The sequence below is a fragment of the Rana temporaria genome, chromosome 2 (genome assembly GCF_905171775.1).
Source record: "Rana temporaria chromosome 2, aRanTem1.1, whole genome shotgun sequence".
Classification (NCBI taxonomy): domain Eukaryota; kingdom Metazoa; phylum Chordata; class Amphibia; order Anura; family Ranidae; genus Rana; species Rana temporaria.
In genome coordinates, this window is record NC_053490.1 from 145,123,908 (window position 1) to 145,146,906 (window position 22,999).

Sequence of the window (22,999 nt, forward strand, 5' to 3'; positions counted from 1 at the left end):
ATCCGACGGCGTAAGAGACTTACGCCTGTCGGATCTAATGGATATCTATGTGTAACTGATTCTAAGAATCAGGCGCATAGATATGACGGCTCGGATTAGGACTTACAACGGCGTACATGGCGCTGCGCCGTCGTAAGTCCTTTCAGAATCTGGCCCCTCTGTGTGGAGCGATTCGAACGCAAATCACTTTTCATCCTTTGGCGAACAAGCCCAGTGAAAGTCAAAATGTAGCTGTCTTCAATCTGTCCACCAGATGGCGCTCTGGGTGAATGAATAGTCCCGTATAGCGCAATCGGGCGGAGCCAAGAGTGCACGCTGCGTCCCTCAACCCTACAGGCGAGCCTCGGCGCTTCTCACTGCGCATGCCCACAATACGTCATGGGGCCGCGCCGCCCCTATATGAAGCAAGCGAGGCGCTGACTCGTTCCTTTTTACTCCCCACCCTTAGCTGGAGCTGAAGCTCCTGTACGTCGCTCCGGGACGCCGACTCCCAATTCACCGTCACCATGATCATCTACAAGTGTGTCATCAGCAGTAAGTAGCCGTTCCCCGGGAGGTGTTGGGCGCCGCTATTGGTTAGATTACGGTAATGTGTGGGCAACTGTAGCGGGGCCTCGTGCTGTAGAAGGTGCGCGCGGCCTATCCCCTCCATACATTCCTTTCAGCTCGGGCCGGAACATTCCATCTGTAGAGCGGAGGGGGGAGCGTGTCGAGCTCTGGCCGCACAGACGGTGCCATTTTCTCTGCCGCCCGTACACGAGGCACTATGGGGACTTGGTACAGTTCGGACTCGTGTTGTAACATATTTTATTGGCTGGGGCCGGTGCCGCCGTATGTGTGGCGGAAGACTGCATGCGGCGGACTTCACTTTATGCGTCATCCTGGGCGGGAAACTGCGGCTGCTGGGTGGGGGAGGGGCGTCACCAGGCAGATTAGAAGGGGTGGGGCGGGGACAGTGGAGAACTTTGTGATGACGTAGGAGCTGCTCTCAGTTTACTAAGCGTTGGGAAAAGTTTGAGGGAGCGGAGTGCCTGTACCACGTGACCGGTTACCCGGAGCCCTGTCAGGAAGAATGAAGGAACCGCCCCACGTCTACTCATTGGCACAGTTGATGCTGGCTGGGCGGGGCTACTTTCTCCCCCCCCTTGGGGTGGCATTCGGAGGCCTGAGTCTGCAGGATCTCAGTATGACCACTGCAGGCCTAAGGGTGGGGCTGGCTGTGTATTTGTAAATACGGTACTGCCCTCTTCGTCGCAGGACTCAGCCATGTTTCTATAGATCAGACCTGCCATATGAAGAGCTGGCGCAAGGCCTCATTCACTCCTGGGTGTTTTGGGATTGTAACTTCAAAAATGCACTACAATTGCAAGTTTATGCTTTGATGACACCTAAAATGTGGTGCAGTTTTGCCATGATTGTCGCAGGAGCTTCTTTTGGTCAAGGAGCTTCATGCAATGCGCTGTGGCAAAAATGCACTGCGCTTTTGGGTGCCAGCCAAAATAATGGCACCTAAACCTGCATTTTGTAATTGTAGTGCATTTGAGATCGCAGGTATTCTGCCATGATCCCACATCACCCAGGTGGCCAAAAAAGGGCAACCTTTGACTGCTGGGCCATAGACAAAGCACATCGGATTTCATGCCGCGGCAAGGTTTCCCTTAAGATGGCAGTTGGGATATCGGCTTGGGTGAGGACAGCCGCTGGATTCATGGGACAGGTAAGTGCCCTAATAAGTTGGCAGCAACAGTTTATTTTTTGGTGGGGGGATCCCAGAGCTCCTCTTTAACCACTTCAGCCCTGGACCATTTTGCTGGTCAATGACTGAGCCACTTTTTCGGCACTGCGTCGCTTTAACTGACAATTGTGTGGTCGTGCGACGTGGCTCCCAAACAAAATTGGCGTCCTTCCCCCCCCCCCCCCCACAAATAGAGATTTCTTTTCGCACCTCTGCGGGTTTTATTTTTTGCACTATAAACAAAAATAGAGCGTCAATTTTGAGAAATTATTGCTATAATATCCCCAAAAATATATAAACAATTTTTTTCCTCAGTTTAGACCGATATGTATTCTACATATTTTACGTAAAAAAAATTGCAATAAGATTGGTTTGTGCGAAAGTTATAGCGTCTACAAAATAGGGGATAGTTTTATGGCATATATATTTTACTAATAGCGCTGATTGTCAATTTTTTTTATCAGTACTGCGACATTATGGCCGACACTTTTGACACATTTTTGGGACCATTGACATAGCGGTCAGTGATATAAAAATGCATTCTTTACTGTAAAATGCCACGTGTGTGTGTTAGTGTTAATTTCCCCACACACCTCCCAGTTCTCGCCCTGTAACGAGTGATCGCGCCCCCGCCGGGCATGTGCGTGGCACCAGGGGCGAGCACGCTCCCCTAGTGGCTGAAATGCAAAATCACGTGATTTTGTGCAGCTGACCTGCCGCCGTAAAACTGCAGTGGCTGGTCGGCAAGCGGTTAAAACGCTCTAAAAGATTTTATGCACCTCATGAAGCCTGACTGGAAAACTCCCAGAATGTTGCTAGAACTTTAAAGTGGAGTTCCACCCAAAAATGGAGCTTCTGCTTTTCAGTGTCACATTTGGTACCTTTCAGGGGTGATACGGGTATCTGCACCCACTTCCTGGCAATAACTCCCACAGTGACACAGGCAAACCTTTTAAGTAGAGCAGAGAAGGATTATAATTTGTGATTTTTGTTTTACTTTATATAACCCGCTTGGTCTTCTAAGGCTATCTTCCCCTATGTGTGTATACCTTATTTGTGAGTGCTGATCAGCAGTCATGTGATGCGCTGCCTCTTTCCTCTCCCCGTCTGACAGATGTAGCAGGAGGGGCTGATATTCCCCCGCTGACGTTAGTCTGGAGGGGAAGAGAAGAGGGCCAGCACGCCGCATGATTGCTGATCAGCGCTCACAAGGTACATGCATCACAGGGGGACCAATCCTCAGGCTCTTACATGGCACCGGGGGGGGGGGGGGGGGGGGGGGCAGAAACTGGCAGGATTAGCCAGGTGTTGCAGGGAGGGGCAAAAGATGCAGCACTGTTCTGTATAACATGCTTTAAAGGAGCAAGATTTTTTTTCTTAAATACTTTAAACTGCACCTCCCATGTACATTTGACAGGAAGTGAGGGGGGGGGGGCTCCACTTGGGCCACAGAAAAAATAAAAACCAGACAGATTTTAATTCCTGCTTTCCTAAATAAATGGTAGACAAGTGGCATAAATTGTGCAGTTGACCCTCTAGGTAAAAAGTAACAAGATACATGGTGTGCACCTCATTCCTTTGCTCTGACTGCACTTCCCACCTTTCCACAGTAGAGCATGCTAATGCATCTCAATACACCGAATATGGATTTTGTGTTGGTGACAGTTTGGGGTTAAAAATGTACTGCAATAAACGATTGTGGGGTTCTTGTAACATGAAAGGCTTTTTTTTTTTTACACAACTGGGTTTCTGTAAATGTGTTGACTAAGGTACAGGAAGGTAACATTTTAAATAAAAGGACTTGTTGAACTTGGGTTTTGTACCCCAACATATATTGCAACCCTGCAAATAAAGAAATCCAAGTTCTGAAATGCACTCTGTCCTGTTGTGGGCTTGCAACACAGTATGTTTTGTGGACTGAATGGTGTCAGCCCTGCCCAGTGTATTTTGCAAAACTACTGAAACCCTATGTCTTCTATACAACATGGGCCCTAATCTCTAGTCCATAAACTAGAAGGGGGTAGGTGTGCAGACAGATCTTCATGATTGATATTGTATATTGCATTGTATGTTTTTAGTTAACAGACCAAAGGGGAGAAAATAAGTTGTGGTATACATAAATGGATGCTTTAGGGTTGGAATAACTTATTCAAACTGTAATTTAAACAAGATTTGTGTCTTTATTTTAGATGATGAAATGTTCTCAGACATCTATCGACTAAAAGAAGTCTGCAATGGGCTGTGTATTGAAGTTGAAGGAAAGGTGAGTGTTCTGAGTATCTCTGTACCCATTTAGAGAAGCTTTTTACAATGTTGTGCTTAAAGGGGTTGTAAAGGTTTGTCTTTTATTCTCTAAATGGGTCCCTTTAAGCTAGTGCATTGTTGGTTCACTTACCTTTTCTTTTGATTTCCCTTCTAAATGTTTTTCTTTGAATTTCTCACTTCCTGTTTCGACTCAGTAAGCTTTCCACCATCTGAGTGGTGGAAAGTCATTTAGAACAGCTTACTGAACACCTTACTGAGGAGGAACAGGAAGCGAGAAATTCAGACAAAAAAAAAAAAATTTTTAAAAGGGAAATCGAAGGAAAAGGTAAGTGAACCAACAATGCACTAGCTTAAAGGAACCTATTTGGAAAATAAAAAACAAACCTTTACAACCCCGTTAATTTATACTGATTTCAATGCTGCGTGTAAGAACATGTCTAGGTGTGACTGGAGCAGGTTCCTGGTCCCAAGTCTAGGTTCGCACTATTGCAGTTTCTTTGCATTAATTTGATTGGGCTGTTGTGCCTTCTAAAAATGTAGGAAAAGTGTTTCTGAAATTGCATCTGCAAGGAAACTGCATATTCACTTTCCAGTACAGGAAATGAGCCGTGGTTTCCAGTGCATGGGGATGCCATTAAGAAATAAGTCTGCCAACAGCAGTTTGTTTTGGTTGTGAGAGTCTACGACTTGGTCCTGCATATGTGAACCTACCCTGAAGCCCATTGACAGTACCAGTTTTAACTCTACTATATAGATGTCTACTTAGGTGTGAAGTGTTCCGTTTTTTATTTTTATTTATTTAGACCATCACTCGAAGAGAAGGTGACATTGATGATGCTCTTATTGGTGGCAACGCATCTGCTGAGTGCGTGGAGGAGGGGGCCGAGGGTGTATCGGTATCAGGAGTTGACATTGTGATGAACCATCATCTTCAGGAAACTGGCTTCACAAAGGATGCATTCAAACGATATATTAAAGACTATATGAAAGCGTAAGTGATGCATCCATATGTTGTAGAGTTGAATGTTTTGGGGTTATAGAAATTGTTATAAGACCATGAGCAGCAATCCACTAGCTGTTAACACTGAACAGCCATGACCCATCTTAATGTACATATAGGATTACCCTCACCCCATATTGACAGTGCTGCTGTCCGACAGTCTCAATTGCTCCTCATCTGAAGTGAAGTCGCCCCAAAGACAAGTCAGATACTGGCCAAATCGCCAGGTGAAAATAAAGTCCTAAAAGGGGAAACTAATGCACCCACCATTTAGGATTGCATGCAGAAAGTGATGTGTGAGACAAATTGCAGGACTCATATTTGAGATGCCATTAATTTGAATGACTCCTCAAATCATTATGGGTTTGCTGTGATGAATCGCACTGCAATTCCAGGAAGCATGTCTCCCCAAACATGCGTCCTATGATGCGGGTTGCTGTGATTGCAGTACAATTTATTGCACCAGACCAGCACCATGATTTGAGGTGCCATTCAAATGAATGGCACCTCAAATGTGAGTCCTGTGATTTGTTGTTCACGCATCGGTGCTTTCAAATTGCAGACAGATTTGCTGCAATGCAAAGTGTGTGAAGTGTGAATGCAGCCTAAGGATATACACATTCTGTCTCTGTAAAACACAAAAAATACATTGTTGGCACCAACACTGACAGACCACAAATGTATGGACAATAAAAACCCTCAAGTTCTAATGCCATTTTTATTTTCCGTCCCTTTGCAGAGATTTCAGATTGCTTTCTGTACTTGAAGATGGCAATTTAACGAACCCTCTAATCATTCCCTATCCAAAACTAAGCTCAACTTAACTGCCCACCCACTCTGATGTTTAGTACATCTAAAGGCTCCTGTGATATTCTAAAGTTGAAAATGGTTACTATGAGACAACTCGTAGTGTGCTTTTTACCTGGAGTGAGCCAAATCTCTCATGCTCACAGGGATGAGCAGTGGCTAGGTGCTGGTTGGCAAGCTACAGACTGGTGACCATGTGGATAGCCACATTCCCTGCAACATTTTTCATCCCATTGTAGTGCAAGTACAACTTGTATGATTATCAACTCTGCTGTAAATTGAGGTGCACTTAACTGGTGTATGCTCATTGGGTATTTGTAGGACCTTTGCACAGAGCTAAGCATAGCTGCACTTTGCGTTTTTTTTATTTTATAAGCTGAATTGAGATGCTTTTCCTAATCTCAACTGTTTCAGTTCTTGGTTTATCAAAGCGTTGGCTGTGAAAATTATGGCCATTTAAGGATACATCTTTTAAACATAATGTATGTGTGCAGGGAGTACTTAAAAGCGGTGGTTCACCCTCCTTAACATCATTCTAGCATTACATTCGGCATCGTAGCGCGAGCTACAGTATGCCGGTCTTACATTTTTTATCCCCGTACTCACTGTGCTATTGCACATTGAAGATTCCGACTCCCGCGGGGAATGGGCGTTCCTATGGAGAGGGAGGATGATTGACGGCCGGCTCTGGCACGTCACGCTCCCCGAAGACAGCCGGAGTAGGTCTCGGCTCTTCACGGCGCCTGCGCACAGGCTATGCGCAGGCGCCGTGAAGAGCCAAGCCTATTTCGGCTATTTCCGGAGAAGCGTGACGTGCCAGGGCCGGCCGTCAATCACCTTCTCTCACCATAGGAACGCCCATTCCCCGGAATCTTCAATGATCCATAGCACAGTGAGTACGGGGATAAAAAATGTAAGACCGGCATACTGTAGCTCGCGCTACGATGCCGAATGTAATGCTAGAATACATTTTTTTTTTTTTTTTAATGGGGTGAACCCCCGCTTTAATCTAAGAGAAAGCTGGAGAGTTGGCATGCTATCGCCCCCAATGCTTTGATCCCCCCCCCCCCCCCCCCATGTACTGCCAATATGACCGCTCCTGAAAGCTACTACAAGCTAAATAAAACTAATGTTTTGCCAAAGCGTTCATGGAGCCTTAATTTAGATGCAACAGGGCCTGGAGTCATAAGCTGCATCTGAAGCCCAGTTTCTGGTTATAAGGGCTTAACCAGTCAACGGTGGCTTGTGTGCTGGGTGCCCACCCACCTTCATGTACAGTGGCTTACACTTCACTTATAGTGTGCATGTTCCCAGTAACAAAGCTTACGCTGGGATGTTCAAATGTGTATACTCATTGTTAAAGAGAAAGTAAACCCTGATGTGCTTTACTTCTCTTAAGCCTGCAATTAAAAAGCATAATTGGCTAGTATGCATCACATACTAGCCCATGTCTTTTTCCTGCAAAAAATCCAGCGATGTCCCCAGTGTAGGCAGTGTCCATCTTCTGTCCCCTCTTCCTTCTGGGCTGCGGACTTGGACTCTGATTCGCTGGAGCCGTGTGATGTCACTCCCGTGCATGTGAGCTGCCATTTACAGCACAGGCTGGGGACAAAACGGCACGTAGTTTTGTTTCTTCCCCGCACATGCGCCGTTGGGATTTTTGGCAGACTACAAGTGACATCTCAAACTGCACATGTTTAGGAGATATTTCCACTACCTATAGGCAAGCCTAGTATAAGGCTTGTCTATAGTTTAGAAGTAGTCGAAGGGTTTACAACCACTTTGGAGGGGGGGGGGGGGTATGGTTGCAGCTCATCTCCAAGAGATAAAATTGGTTCTTTACTTGCTGCCTAAAGCATTGCATCTATTGATAGACCGTAAACTGCATTCTATTGCCTTATGGTTTGCACTAAGATGCTATAGAAACCTCCTCGCGCTTTCTGACAGGCAGACTCTGTAGCTTGAGCAGTTTGAATAGAGGAGTACACACTTCGCTTTACCAGTTTTGTGGTCCTATGGAATTTGTTATATCAACTTGCATGCTTGTTCAATTCTTGGCATTGTTTAATGTTTACTTTTTTCTAGGAACTTTATTTTATATTTTTTTTTTTTTTGGGAGATCTGTTCCCATTAAACCAATTTTAAGTGTGTAATTTTTTTTTTTTCCTAGCATTAAAAGTCATCTAGAAAAGAATAAACCTGGAAGAGTGCAGCCTTTCATGACTGGAGCAGCGGAAAAAATCAAAGAAATTCTTGGAAACTTCAAAAACTTGCAGGTGTGTTGATAAACGGATTGTAAAGTTGATGTTTAGCCATCTATTGTAGCAAAATGCTGACTAGGCTGCTCTTTAGTTTTTTACAGGAGAGTCAATGGACCCAGAGGGTATGGTGGGCTTCTTGGATTACCGTGAGGATGGTATAACCCCCTTCATGACTTTCTTCTTGGATGGCTTAGAACTTGAAAAATGTGTAAGTTAATGCTTCTAATTTTTACTGCCTTGTGTGTCCACTGGAAATATTTGATGCGGTTATTGGGGTTGTTCAGAGGGAAAGTAGTTAGTGATATCACTTGAAGCCTTGTGCTTTCTCTAAGGGCATGTTTACACATGTGTTCCCTTGCAGCCAGTAAGTAGTTCCTTTTTACAGGGCTGTGCTGCCACAAATATAATTCTGTGCCAGTGAAGGGGATACGGGTTTAGGCCTTTTTTTTTTTTTTTTTTTTTATATGCACCCGTGGCAAGGCACAGAACACTGCAGGTCCTACAGAGGGATGCACTTTATTTGTAGAAATTATAAATATACTTTGGTGGCTCCATTCAGATCTACAAATTTATCTGCTGTGATGGCTGATTCCTGGGATGAGGCTTTGTGGGCAGTGTCTTGCATAGTGTGGTGAGAGGGAGTACTAATCTGAGAGAAGGATGGGAAGTGTGGACATGCTATTGCCCCAATGCGCTTGCGTTCCCCTTTTCTCTCCATGTAAAAGTTACTACCAGCTGGCAAAACAGTTAAGTGTGCATGGAGCCTAAATTTAGATGCAACAGGGCCTAGAGTCATAAGCTGCATCTGAAGTCCAGTCAACAGTGGCTTGTGTGCTGGGGGGTGACTGATCACCCACCTGCCTTCATGTACAGTGGCTTGCACTTCTCTCGGTGTGCAGGTTCCCAGTAACAATGCTTGTACTGGGATGTTTAAATGTGTATACTCATTAAGTTGGAAGATTGCAGCTGGACTCCTACAAGAGATGAAATTGGTTCTTTCCTTGCTGCCTAAAGCATTGCATCTATTGATAGACCGTAAACTGCATTCTATTGCCTTATGGTTTGCACTAAGATGCTATAGAAACCTCCTCGCGCTTTCTGACAGGCAGACTCTGTAGCTTGAGCAGTTTGAATAGAGGAGTACACACTTCGCTTTACCAGTTTTGTGGTCCTATGGAATTTGTTATATCAACTTGCACGCTTGTTCAATTCTTGGAATTGTTTAATGTTTACTTTTTTCTTTATCTAGTAACCATTTGGATCGTTTGATGCAACCAACTGCTGCTGATTTCCATTCATACCACACCAGGATTAAAGTCTTATGACCAACTCAAACTGGACTGTTATCATCAAGCTTCATTTATTTCGAACCTAAATTATTGGAGTGGAGACATTATTTTAAAACTTTTGTCATTTAGTCCAAATAAAATGATCATACTCCACTCTAGTTAATGATTTGTGCATTCCTTCCTATTGCATGTTTAAGCTACAACTGTGCCTATTGCCACATTAGTTTGCACACAAGTGGACTAGTCTGCAAATAGTTCTATGGATTGCAACTACAGGCTTCCTCTCATCTAGCTGCTGAATGCTGTATGGCACTCTAAGAAGCCAGTTTATTCTCTCTGAAGTGCCTACAGCCTATGAAAATGGACATTGTGATCTTGTGTAATACAAAACTTTTTTATTGGGAATATGTCACAGGTGTGCACCTTTTTTATTGTGGTGCAGTGTAGTTTTAGGATAAATAAACTATCCCCTGAACCTGTTAAATTGTGAAGGTCAATGGCAACTTTACAGGGAAGCTGTGTGATATAAACTGACCAGTGACAGGACTAGTGTTTTTGGGTTTGTTTCCATTTTAATTTGGGGGGGGGGGCACTGTTTTGGTGATAAGACACGTACACATGAAGGAGAAATGTCTACCATGTTTAATGGTTCTAAAGGCTGAAGGTGTGGGGTTTTTTTTTTTTTTTTGCATGCTCCTTGGATCAGATTAATCTGCCTGTTCATTGTATGGGCAGGAAGATCAATTGACTGGGGATTCTTACCAGTGCCCTTGCAGCTCATTAAGAGTTAGAAGCAGGCAGTCAGTGGCTGGCTGTGGCATTCGATGAACAAAAATAGTTTTTTTGTGAGCAGTAGGTGTGGGGAGAACTTCCCATCCCCACCAGTTCCTGTGCTGGATGGGTGTTTACATAGGGCTGCATACATTTGGCCTTTTAGGATTAAAGACCACCCACTGAAGCTTCAAATGTGTACCATTGGTGAAAAGAGGTAAACATTTAATTGATATACACACACTTTCAGTAGTTCACCATGGTGACACTTTAACAGTTATCACTGTTAAACTTTAATGAATGGATTTCATTCATGGCAGCTTGCTACAGCTAATCGCATTGTACAGGGTAGGGTGCCAGTGGCCCAATGCAACAGCAAGCAAGGTGTCATGAACAGAAGCCATGAGATTTTTCTTATGTTTGAGGTAAAAAGTGTCGACGGTCTAAAAGTAATACAGCCACCACATCTAAGTATTGATAAGGACTCTCACGCTGGTGGACCTGCCTGTTCAACAGTATTTTTCTGCTTGGCAGGTCCGTGTGTGCTCTGCTTGGGCAGAGTACAAAGCACATTTAATTATATGGGTGGTTGTATGGAAATGGACAGACTGGCTGACAGTTGGTCACATGTAAACAGTCTGCCAGACGGATAATGGATCCCCCATCTGGTTTTTGGTGGATCATAGGGGGCTTGACATAAAACTGATAGGCAGACCAATTCAATCCACCTGTGTGAAGTTGTAATCTTTTGGGTGTTTAACCACTTAAGCCCCAGACCATTTTGCAGCTAAATGCCCAGGCCAGGTTTTGCGATTCGGCACTGCGTCGCTTTAACAGACAATTGCGCGGTCGTGCCACGTGGCTCCCAAACAAAATTGGCGGCTTTTTTTTTTTTTTTTTTTTTCTCCCCCACAAATGGAGCTTTCTTTTGGTGGTATTTGATCACCTCTGCGGTTTTTATTTTTTGCGCTATAAACAAAAATAGAGCAAAAATTTTGAAAAAGATGCAATATTTACTTTTTGCTATAATAAATATCCCCCAAAAACATTTTTTTCCCTCAGTTTAGGCCGATATGTATTCTACCTATTTTTGGTAATAAAAAAAAAAATCACAATAAGCGTTTATCGATTGGTTTGTGCAAAATTTATAGCGTTTACAAAATAGGGGATAGTTTTATTGCATTTTCATACTTTTTTTTTTTTTTTTTTTTTTTTTTACTACTATTGGCGGCGATCAGATTTTTTTTTCGTGACCGACATTATGGTGGACACTTCGGACAATTTTGACACATTTTTGGGACCATTGTCATTTTCACAGCAAAAAATGCATTTAAATTGCATTGTTTATTGTGAAAATGACAGTTGCAGTTTGGGGGTTAACCACAGGGGGGCGCTGTAGGTTAGTGTTCACTTAGTGTGTTTACAACTGTAGGGGGGTGTGGCTGTAGGACTGACGTCGGCGATCGAGTCTCCCTATATAAGGGATCACACGATCGATACGCCGCCACAGTGAAGCACGGGGAAGCCGTGTTTACATACGGCTCTCCCCGTGCTTCAGCCCCGGGGAGCGATCGCGACAGAGCGGCTATAAACAAATAGCCGCGCCGTCCTCCCGGATCGCTCCCCGAGGGAACCCGCACGCAGCGGAGGGGGTCTCGATCGGACCCCCCACCCGCTAGAAGGCAGGGACGTATATATACGCCCATCTGCCTGTCCGTTTCATTGTGCGGATGTAAATAGTCATGCGGCGGGCGTTAATTGCACTTTTAAGACAAAAAAATTGCTAGTGTTTGAGCACAGGTGTATAGTGAGGCTTTTTGCCCCCGATTGAGTAGGGTTTTTTTTTGGTCCCATTGGTGTTGAGAGATTACTTTTAAAGTAAGACTGCACTTGGCTACTTGCAGGGTGGATATTTTTTTTTGTTTTAATCAAATTTTCATAAAATGCTTTTAAAAGGGTAAAAATACAAATACCATATTTATCGGTGTATAACACGCTTTTTTTTTTTCCCCCCTCTGAAAACCGAGGGCAAACGGTGCCTGCGTGTTAAAAGCCGATATCATGTTTTACCACTGGGGGGCGGGGATTGGGTGGTTTGCCCCCATGGCCCTGCAACAGCACTCCCTGCATAGTCTAAAGTTGAGTCACTTGCCAGCCCCTTCGCTCCTCCTGTGTCATTGTAAAACGATATCTCTATAGCTCCCCCTTTTTCGTAACCAGGTCAGTGGAAAAACTGAGCTATTGAGGTATATGGAAGCTTTGTTTTGCAATGGGGGAGTGATGCGTGATGAGCAGTGTGGAAGGGGCTGAAAGTGGGTTTATTTTTTACTTCACTGTAGAGAATGCTGGCAGCACTGTCCTAAGACTGGGGGACTTCTGGGAGTGTAGAGGGGTCGTGTACTGGATGGGGGGGGGGGTGGGCTGTGTACTGTAAAGAGGGCTGTGAAATTATTTTTTTACTTAAACTCCCCTCTTAAAATTGGGATGCGTGTTATACGCTAATAAATACGGTATCTAGTTTCTATTTTAAGATGCATTAATTAAGCATGACATTGGGCTTGGTTACATGGCATGTCTATATTCTGCAATTTATTTTTTGTAAATTCTTTCAATGAATGCAAGCTGAGAACATGAACTGCATTCACAAATTTACAGTAACCATGAGGGAAGATGACAAAGTTCAGGAATATTCCTTTATCCTATTTTGCAAATCTATACACTATAAAGTGCATGATTGCATCAGTTCTGCTATCGCTGCTTTGCTAACCTGACGGCTTATTCTAAATAGAGAATCTTTAATATTTGCTAATAAAATTAAGGTTTAACTACCAGCAAGTAATTTCAGATCCATCATAGCAATGCCTCTTAGAGGGCATCCACTCGCCTGCTGCCACAATGTCCGCCACCGTGTTGTGTCAACAGCGGATCAGGAGGAACCACTGTGGGACAAATTACTTTTTCTCTTTAAAAGTTAAAATTTTTAAATCTAGCTATTTTACTGGTAGTGATTTAAATCAAATCCACCCTGCCTACTATATGCTGTGGTGAAATGTCACTTCTAACCAGTGTAAACATGTGTATTAACCTTTACTGTACAAATATAACTTTGATATGCCAAAAAAAGTGCAACTAGTATATAACGGCTTGCTGAGATGGCTATCAGTCCAGGCAACCTGGCAGATCCAGACTCAGGATGATGCAGTGCCTGGACTGACATTGGTGACTTCAGTCTGCTCTGCTAAAAACGGGTCACAGGAGTGCAAAACTAATTGCACTCGTGACCCATATGCTAGACTCTCCTTTAAAGAGTTCACGTGTACAAACAGTGATGCTGTGTAAACCTGCCAAATTTATCTCCAAAAGGGTAACAAAACACTTCTGCAGTGTTGTGCCTCTTCTCTGTTAAACTGCTCACTCAGCAGACTGTATTGACCTTAGTCATAAGGTCTAAAGTGCACCTGGGAAGGAAGAAAAGCTGCAATCTCAAAATGTTCTTACTTCACTGGCTCCTTTCCACCCCCAGTAAGTAGGGTATCTATTTTGCCAAAAGTATTGGGATGCCTGCCTTTAGAAGTTAGAAGCACTCCCTAGGTCACACTTAACCTGAAGGGGTTAACACCTTCACTGCCAGTTTCACAGTAACGAGTGCATTTTTATCGCACCGATCGCTGTAAAAAATGACAATGGTCCCAAAAGTGTCCGATGTGTCTACCATAATGTCGCAGTCACAAAAATGCTGATCGCCGCCATTACTAGTAAAAAAAAATATATAATAAAAATGCCATAAAACTATCCCCTATTTTGTAGACGCTATAATTTTTGCGCAAACCAATCGAACACTTATTGCGATTTTTTTATGTAGAATGCGTATCAGCCTAAACAGGGGAAAAAACGTTTTTATATAATATTTTTTTTTGGGGGGGGGGGGAATATTTATTTTAGCAGAAAGTAAAAAAAATAGATTTTTTTTCCAAAATTGTTGCTCTATTTTTATTTATAGCGCAAAAAATAAAAAACGCAGAGGTGATCAAATACCACAAAAGAAAGCTCTGTGTGTGTGTGGGGGGGGGGGGGGACGTCAATTTTGTTTGGGAGCCACATCACGCAAGTGTCAGTTAAAGCGACGCAGTGCCGAATCACAAAAAGTGGCCCGGTCACTGACCAGCAAAATGGTCCAGGGCTGAAGTGGTTAAAGGTGAAGTTTAGAGAGAAAATGGGTCTCAGGCACTCGCTGACACACTCGATGTTCATCTGATCATCGTATCCAGACTCTGCATAGCAGATCCGATTCTATTTTGAGCAGCCACTGCAAAGCCTCTGGGTGTGGTCCTATAATCTACCACAGTTATCTTGGTGTAGTAAGTAGAAAATTATCTCTCCACTTTAAAATTCCATCTCATTCCCAATTCTGACTGAGTTTGGGCCTTTATAGTTTTGTTTGATAGACTTTTGGCGTTCAATCATATTCAAAGGTGTCATCTCCACTTAAGGAATTAAAGTAGTTAAAGTGGAGTTCCACCCATAAATATAACATTACATCAGTAGTTTTAAAAAAATGTCATTAGTCCTTTAAAATGTTTTATTTATTTTTTAGATGCCTTCAAAGTGTTGTTGCTAGGCAGAATAGGTAATCTTCCCACTTCCTGCACCTAGGTGCTTAAGCTTCCTAACCTACACCGCACAGACTCCTGGGAATGTAGTGGGTGTAACTTTCCAGGAGTCTGTGCACTCCCCAGTCTCAAAGAATCATGTGACTTGGACAGTACAGGTGCTGAAACCTGATCTGAAGCCTATTACACTGCTTGTGCAGCACTGAGCATGTGCGAGATCTGCAAGGCTGAAATCCAGGAAGTCATACAGTCTGGCTTCATGATGCCCACACTTAAGATGGCCCCAGTCAATTTCTATTTTATAAAGTGTCTAAATGCTGTAACAACCTAAGAAAACGGACCTTAGTTTACAGACTAACTTTACTAGAATACATTAAGCTTGTGTATTACAGGGGTATTTATATATAAAAAGTGAAATTGTGGCCGGAACTCCGCTTTAAGTTGAGCTGTGTCAGAGTAATGGGTAGTACAGACTCAATCCTTGCATTTTGCTGCAGAGTATTGGAGGGGGGGGACTGATTGGAGTGGACCTTGTTGTCTACCAGCATAGTCTAAATTTCTTGTATTCTGAGATGGTGGTGACTATACCTACTGAATGAAAAATAGGGAATCTTATTTCTCCTAAGTTCCTAGGCCCCTATATATACTTATTACTGCTGAAGCCGCATACTATGGCTATAATTGCGATTTTGTGTATCATACCATAATATTTGGTAAAGCTTTACTAGTTCCTCATTTTGAGAAATCAGACCGGCATTATGGACTAAAAGTCAGGCATGTATTTTCAACATCCAGCTACATTTAGGTATTTACAGGGCAGAAAACATCCAAGTAAGGCGTTGTTTCACAAGGAACACTGGCTTGTTTTAAAAGGGGAAAAAGCAAATGCTGCCACTGAAACACCAGTGGTTCTTTTTGGTCTGCTGAGTATATCATTGAAAGTGGTATACTCAGGATGGAGATCTGGGGAATGGGCGTTAACGAGATAAGAAATACAGAGAAAATGCACTGTAGTCATGTCAAATAGGAAGGTAGGTGTATGCTATATTTTTGGCACATCAATATTTTTTTTTCTGTACTTCCAGCATGTTAAAGCAGAGGTTCCCAAACTTATTTGGCTTACCACACCGTTTTCAGAAACAAAATGGTAATCTACTTACTTTAGACTCTTTTGAAGAGCGAGGGCCATTTAAGCAACTTGGTAACCGGTCATGGGCCACAATAAGCGGAGCGAGGGGATGACAGGTCCATGTCCACAACGCATATGCAGAGCAGGCACAAACACAGCCCGCTGTACTCTATGGGCCCTCCAATCCTATCGGCCAAGACAGAAGGGGACAGATCCCCTTCTGTTTTTTTTTTTTAGCGGATCGTATTGGAGGTAGGCTGGTGTAAACTGACACAAATCTGTTTACATCTGGCACTCTATAGAGGTGAATGGAGGGTCCGATTGGGTCTGCCTGAAAAACAAAAAGACGGAACTGATCGGACTGATTGTGTGAAAGGGGCCAAAGGCTGCTTTCACATGTATCCGCTGTGGTTTACCCGCGCCATGGATGTAGCGAAGTGCGCCTGTGGCTTTCCTGTGGGTTAGCTCCGTATTTTTTCCTTGGAACTTGGCTGTCCCCCAGGGTAGGTATGGCTGGCAGCTGCTGCTGGCTGTACCCCTGGGTGGTCATGGCTGCTGGCTGTCCCCCAGAGTAGGTTTGGCTGGCGGCTGCTGACTGTCCCCCAGGGTGGGTATGGCTGGTGACTGCTGCTAGCTGTCCTCCAGGGTGGGTATGTATTGCGGTCGCTGCTGGCTGTCCCCCAGGGTGGGTATGGCTGGCAGGTGCTGCTGGCTGTCCCCCAGAGGGGATATGGCTGGCGGCTGCTGATGGCTGTCAGCTGTGGTCCCAGGCAGAGTACATTTGGTATCGCTCCGCCTGTGACAGGGGCCGTTGCTATACCGGAAGCATCGGCTCTGCTCTCTGCTGCAGCCAAATGCTTCCTATAGCGCTCGCTCCATTGTTAACACTGATGCTCTGAGATGGCAGGTCGGGAACCCACGATCTGGGCTTGCCACACAAGACCTGTCTGGAGCATCTTCACCCCAGAGTTCTAGTGGTCTGGAATCCTGAGGTCAAGCCAGAGCAGCGTTCATAGCCCTGGTCTGGATGTGAGGATGCCAGGAACAGTCCACCACTGAATCGTGGGAGAGCGGAGGTTCAGGTAAGTCAAAAATGAGAAATAGATCATTTTAGTGGGGGCACAGCCCCACTGCAAGGGATTGTTTTTTTTTCTTGCCAGAGTTGGGCTTTAAGACCTGTCGGTGGACTTAACCACTGATCAGTTAAAATTTGCATTTTGTGTGTTTATTTGGCAAATAATCACTAGGGATGAGCCGAACACCCCTGTTCAGTTTGCACCAGAGCCTGCGAACAGACCAAAAGTTTGTGTGAACTTTGGAACCCTGTTAAAGTCTATGGGACTCGAACATTTGAAATCTAAAGTGCTAATTTGAAAGGCTAATATGCAAGTTATTGTCCTAAAAGTGTTTGGGGACCCGGGTCCTGCCCCAGGGGACATGTATCAATGCAAACGTACCAGTCACTTTAAGCATTATTAAAATCACTGCTCCCGAAAAAACAGCTGTTTAAAACTTTTTTTTCCAAACACTTTTTAGGACAATAACTTGCATATTAGCCTTTAAAATTAGCACTTTAGATTTCTCCCATAGACTTTTCCAGGGTGTTCCGCAGCTTTTCGAATTTGCCGCGAACACCTCAAATTGTTCGCTGTCCGCCTGAACAGGCAATGTTCGAGACGAACATGAGTTTGACTCGAACTCGAAGCTCATCCCTAGTAATCACTATTAATCACTATTAGGTAGATTCAGGTAGAGTTAGGCCGACTTATCAGTAGATAAGCGACCTAACTCAGAATCTACGCCGACTTATGTTTAAGCGTATGCTCAAACAGAGATACGCTTAAACATATCTAAGATACGACGGCTTGCGCCGTCCTATCTTAGATTGCAATATTTTGGATGGCCGCTAGGTGGCGCTTCCATTGCGGTCGGTGTAGAATATGTAAATAAGGGGATACGCCGATTCACGAACGTACGCCCGGCCGACGCAGTACTTTTACGCCGTTTGCGTAAGAGATAGGCCGCGTAAAGTTAGAGCTAGGCCTAGTGGAATAGTAATGTAATTTCGAAATTCAAAATTTTTACGTCGTTTGCGTAAGTCGTCCGCGAATCGGGGTTTATGTCCACGTCGAAATCAATAGGCCCGTGCGGCTTACTTAGCCGCAATGCACACTGGGAAATGTAGGCGCCCGGGGGATACCATTAAACACGCCCCCCTAACACAGATTTGAATTCGGCGCCCTTACGCCCGCCCGCTTTAGGCTACGCCGCCGTATATTAGCAGGCAAGTACATTGAGAATCATTACTTGCCTAGCTAACTTACAGCTGCGTAGCCTAAACACGCTAAGCTACGCCGCCGTAACTTTATTCCATTCTACCTGAATCTACCTATATGATATTAAATCTATGTTACACAATGGATAAAACATGTACAGTTCTTCAAAATGTTCTCTCTTTTTTTTTTTTTGGCTTCCACCACCCCCTTATTTTTATTTAATGCCCACCAATTGTATCCTGGGGCTACTATTTCCCAACTAGTCATTTCAGTTGTATCACCCACTTTGGGGAACACTAGTTTAAAGGAATAGAAATAGTGAGATGTGCATATATTGCAGAGATTTTTTGCTTTGCCTTGACATTAACCCTTGTCTGCGTGTTGAAGCATGTTGTGTTAGACATTTTAGACCTCAGTGCTAACTGTGGTACTGCAAACTGGGTTCTAAAGTAATATAACACTCAATCAAGTAATACATGCATCTTTTTTCTGTTTGTGGTATTATGTATGTAAAGTCAATTGACAAAGTGATTCCAAAGATTTTTGCTCTTAAAAATACTTCTTCTTGCCAACATTAGCAGTAAGTTTCTGTGAGGTATCTAAGCAGAAAAAAGAGGCAGTTTGAAGAGATTCATGATAAGGGTTTTCAGTAGTAAAAGTATATTTCCTGGAAGCTCATCATGTCAGCCTACGAACTCTAGTCTGACATTATGAACTCCCAGGAAAAGAAAATTACGGTAAGTATGGTAACAATTTTCCATATTCCTGAGGCCAATAATGTCAGCCTAGGGTTCACAGGCTGACATGATGAGCTCCCAGGAAAGGAAAATTACGGTAAGTATGGTCATTTTCCATAGTATTGTCAAATAGGCTTTAAAAAAGGGTGGGCTATCGAGCTGCACCCCGAGCCCACCCAGTTGTGTGACAATAGCGAATGAATATTCGCTACTGTCTTTCTGATTCCCCTCCTGGCCAACCAGGAAGCGGGTCATAAAACCTGTCACCCGATTGGCCGAAAGGAGAACCGATCCCATTAGCCACCTAGTAGGAGGAGGAGGAGGGAGGAGAGGCATGGCGGAAGCCGCCATGATGTTGAGGAGACTCAGGGGAAGCTATCGCCTGGAGGAAGCGCTGCCTGATAGATGGGGTAAGTGCAGGGCAGGTGACAGTCTGGGGGGGGGGGTGGTGATGGGTGCATTGTTTGCCGCCTCCCCATAAAAACTATGGCCCGGATTCACGTAGCACTTACGCGGACGTATCTCGAGATACGCAGCGTAAGTGTAAATGTGCGCCGTCGTATCTATCTGCGCCATGCCCACAGAACTAGATACACCTGAAAATACGCTTCTTCCGACCGACGTAACTTTCCTACGCCGTCGTATCGTGGGCGCATATTTACGCTGGCCGCAAGGAGCGCACCATTGATTTACGATTCGAATATGCAAATGAGTGAGATACCCCGATTTACGAACGTACTTGCGCCTGGCGCATTAATATACGCGGTTTACGTAAGTCGTACGGCCGGCGTAAAGTTACGACTCATATAGCAGGTGTAAGTCAGCACCCTCAGTGCAAATGGCTGCACCAGGGAACACAGCCGTCGTTTTTTACATCGTTTACGTAGTACGTGAATAGGGCTGGGCGTAGGTTACGTTCACGTCGTAGGCAGTGATTCGACGTATCTTAGGAAGTATTTTCAACGTGATTCTGAGCATGCGCACCGGGATGCGTGCGCCGTTCGGCCCATCATTTGCATGGGGTCACGCTTCATTTAAATGGATCACGCCCACTTCCACCTACTTTGAATCAGGCTGGCTTATGCCTATGAATTTACGTTATGCCGGCGCAACGTTGGAGCAAGTGCTTTGTGAATACTGTGCTCGCCGCTCTGCGCTACGTCGACGTAGTGTATATTCGATACGCTACGCCGGTATAACTATGCGCCGCTGTATGTGAATCCGTGCCTATATCACCAGCCGCCACTGGATCCAACTGGAGGTAACAAGACACTTAAAGTGAGGGGAATTTGTCACTGGAAAAGGTCTCCATGAAGTAACATTTTTCCACACTGATTTGTTTTTATTGACAACTATAAAATATTGGATTTCCCAGTGACAATGAGAGCCTGAATCTCAAAAGCAGGAACACAGCAATATAAATCTGACAAGGGTTCTACTCCTTTCATACTCGTTCTTGCCTGTACATACACTTTAAATTAACATTTCACAACGAATAAATACTACACAATTACAATACATGAAGTATTTATGTGAGTTTAACATTTTGGTGTGATCATTTTGAAGTAAAATAAGTCAGACGGCTTTGTGAATGGATTATGCGTGCTTCTTGCAATACACACTGTGCTGTGCAAAATCATGCAACTTTCTGTGAAAATATCAGGTTATACATATTATCCCAGTGTATACTGATAGACTAATAGTGGAGAGGTGGAGCAGAATGTAGGCGAGCTGTTGGTACGGTTTCAGTACAATTACTGTTCTGTTTTATAGTGCATATACAGTGCAGCTAAAATAACTCACTGAGGCTTACAAATAACCATACAAAGAGCATTCTGTACCATTCCTGAAAAGACAGTTATACACGAATACAGAAGGCACAGACAGGTCTCCTGCAGGACCAGTGTAGAAAAACATTCCCTGCCTTCTATGTGTGTGTACCTTTTTAAAATATTTGAAGATAGGTTGCGAATATATAATATAATTCATAAAACTAGGGATCGAATTAAAAAATAAAAGCACATAAATTCCCTACACAACAGGTAATGATGAGAACAGAAATCAGACACATTTAGGAATATTTATTATAGGGCTCCATGCACACTAGCGTTTTTTAATATGGGGACACTTATATATAGATTTTTTGTTATAATTAAATCCTGTGTGGTAAATACATGGTTGATAATTGTGATGTATGAATAATGTGTGGAGTAGAAATGTAATTTCATTGTGAATTTTTCTACAATGACAATAAATCTTATCTTAAAGTGATACTATGGGTTCATTTTTTTTTTTTTTTAAATAACAAACTTGTCATACTTACCTCCACTGTGCAGTTCGTTTTCCACAGAGTGGCCCCAATCGTCCTCTTCTGGGGTTCCACGCCGGCTCTTGCGGCTCGTCTGCACAATAGCTAACCCCCTCTGGGAAGCTCTCTCCTAAAGGGGGATACCTAGCGGACGCGCTCCTGTGTCATACAATCGGCGTCCATAGCTGCCGAGTGTATGACTCGGCCCCGCGTCATTGGATTTGATTGACAGTAGCGGGAGCCAATGGCTGCGCTGCTATGAATCTATCCAATGAAGAGCCGAGAAGCCGTAGGGAAAGCGACACGGGGTCGCGCCCACGGAGATTCGGGGCTCAGGTAAGTAAAATGGGGGGGGGGGGGGGAGTGCACTGGGGCACAGCAAGGTGTTTTTTTACCTTAATATATAGGAGGTGAAAAAACACAACACAACCCCTTTAAAGTTTTAAAGCTCCAAGAAGCTTAACAGATTGTAAGCTTTTATGAGCAGGACCCTCTTAACGCTCTTGTATTTTATTGTACATACTATATTGTAAAGTGCTGCGTAAAGCTGTATAATAATTTTTTTCTGCTCTTATAAGCGAATAGTGTTATCCTATGTGTCCATGCACACTATTTTATGCTAGAAGCATTTTTCAAGCTTCAGCATTTAAGAGCTTTTAGAGTTTTTGGGAGCAGTTTCTCGGCAAAAAAAAAAAAAACGCTAAACGCTCATAAACTGCTTTTTTTTCCAGTGTTTTTTTATGCATGTAATGTAAAAATGCTAATAAAATTATAACACTACTAAAAGCTACTTAAACGCTACAGCAAGCCAGCACAAAAACACTATTATCAGAGTTTTTTTAGTGTATAAAAAAACGCAAGTGTGCACAGAGCCTAACAATTTGAAAGCACATTATATTTTTAACCTTTATTATTTGGACCACATAGACAGAGCATAGTGGTGTAGTGGGTAGCACTCTCGCCTAGCAGTAAAAAGCGTTGCTGGTTCGAATCCCAACCACGACACTACCTGCCTGGAGTTTGCATGTTCTCCCTGTGCCTGCATGGGTTTCCTCCCACACTCCAAAGACATGCTGGTAGGTTAATTGGCTTCTGTTCTAAATTGGCCCTAGTATATGAATGTGAGTTAGGGACCTTAGATTGTAAGCTCCTTGAGGGTATGGACAGATGTGAATGTACAATGTTTATGTAAAGCACTGCGTAAATTGACAGAGCTAAATAAGTACCTAAATAATAATACACATATACTTTATCTTGTCAGAGTTCCCTGTGTATAGCTAGCTGTTGGGCTGTTAAAATGGCAGTTAACACCATTGGGACACTTGTACCTACAGGTAAGCTGAGAGGAGGGACTTATACGAGAGCCCTCTCAACAATTGATGTCCAGTACCTCATCCTGAAAGATAAATGCACAAAAAAACCTAACTACTAAATTGAAAGGACTATAATGGTACCAATGGAGTAAAAAATATTTATTTATTCAGGTTAAAAATAAATGAAGACATGAAAATATACACATATACCATAGACATAACCATGAAAACAGTGAAATGCTTTTCTTACTCATCAATTCTACTGCAGCAGGAGATAAGGGACTTGCTTGAACTTCGACGCAGTTTCGTTTCACAGGACATAGCCCGCTTCCTCAGGAAAAATATATTGCAGTCAAAACACTAGAATAAGAAATATTTTGAGTATCAATTCCAATCTCAATCCATCAAGAAGTATAATGGCTCAGTAATGTATTGCCTCACAGTTGTATACAAAAACAAATAAATGGAGTCACAATCCATAGTCTTTATATGGTCAAC

General features: G+C 43.5%; 1 protein-coding gene and 2 non-coding genes across 4 annotated transcripts; all 3 read left to right on the forward strand.

Annotated features, from left to right (window-relative positions):
* The first annotated feature begins 408 nt into the window (after positions 1-408).
* On the forward strand, positions 409-9,520 carry TPT1 (tumor protein, translationally-controlled 1). 2 transcript variants are annotated; one of them, XM_040341277.1, is made up of 6 exons: positions 409-534; positions 3,925-3,998; positions 4,804-4,991; positions 7,978-8,083; positions 8,160-8,276; positions 9,318-9,520. In XM_040341277.1, exons 1-6 carry the CDS (start codon positions 507-509, stop codon positions 9,318-9,320), a joined length of 516 nt encoding a protein of 171 aa, XP_040197211.1. In that variant the 5' UTR covers positions 409-506; the 3' UTR covers positions 9,321-9,520. The 2 variants fall into 2 exon arrangements, with proteins under 2 accessions (XP_040197211.1, XP_040197212.1); XM_040341278.1 differs by lacking the exon at positions 409-534 and adding an exon at positions 2,908-2,947.
* On the forward strand, positions 7,666-7,797 carry LOC120929778. The gene has a single exon (XR_005747478.1). It is a non-coding gene; the product is annotated as a small nucleolar RNA SNORA31 (small nucleolar RNA).
* LOC120929779 lies at positions 9,085-9,216 on the forward strand. The gene has a single exon (XR_005747479.1). It is a non-coding gene; the product is annotated as a small nucleolar RNA SNORA31 (small nucleolar RNA).
* Positions 9,521-22,999: the final 13,479 nt, after the last annotated feature.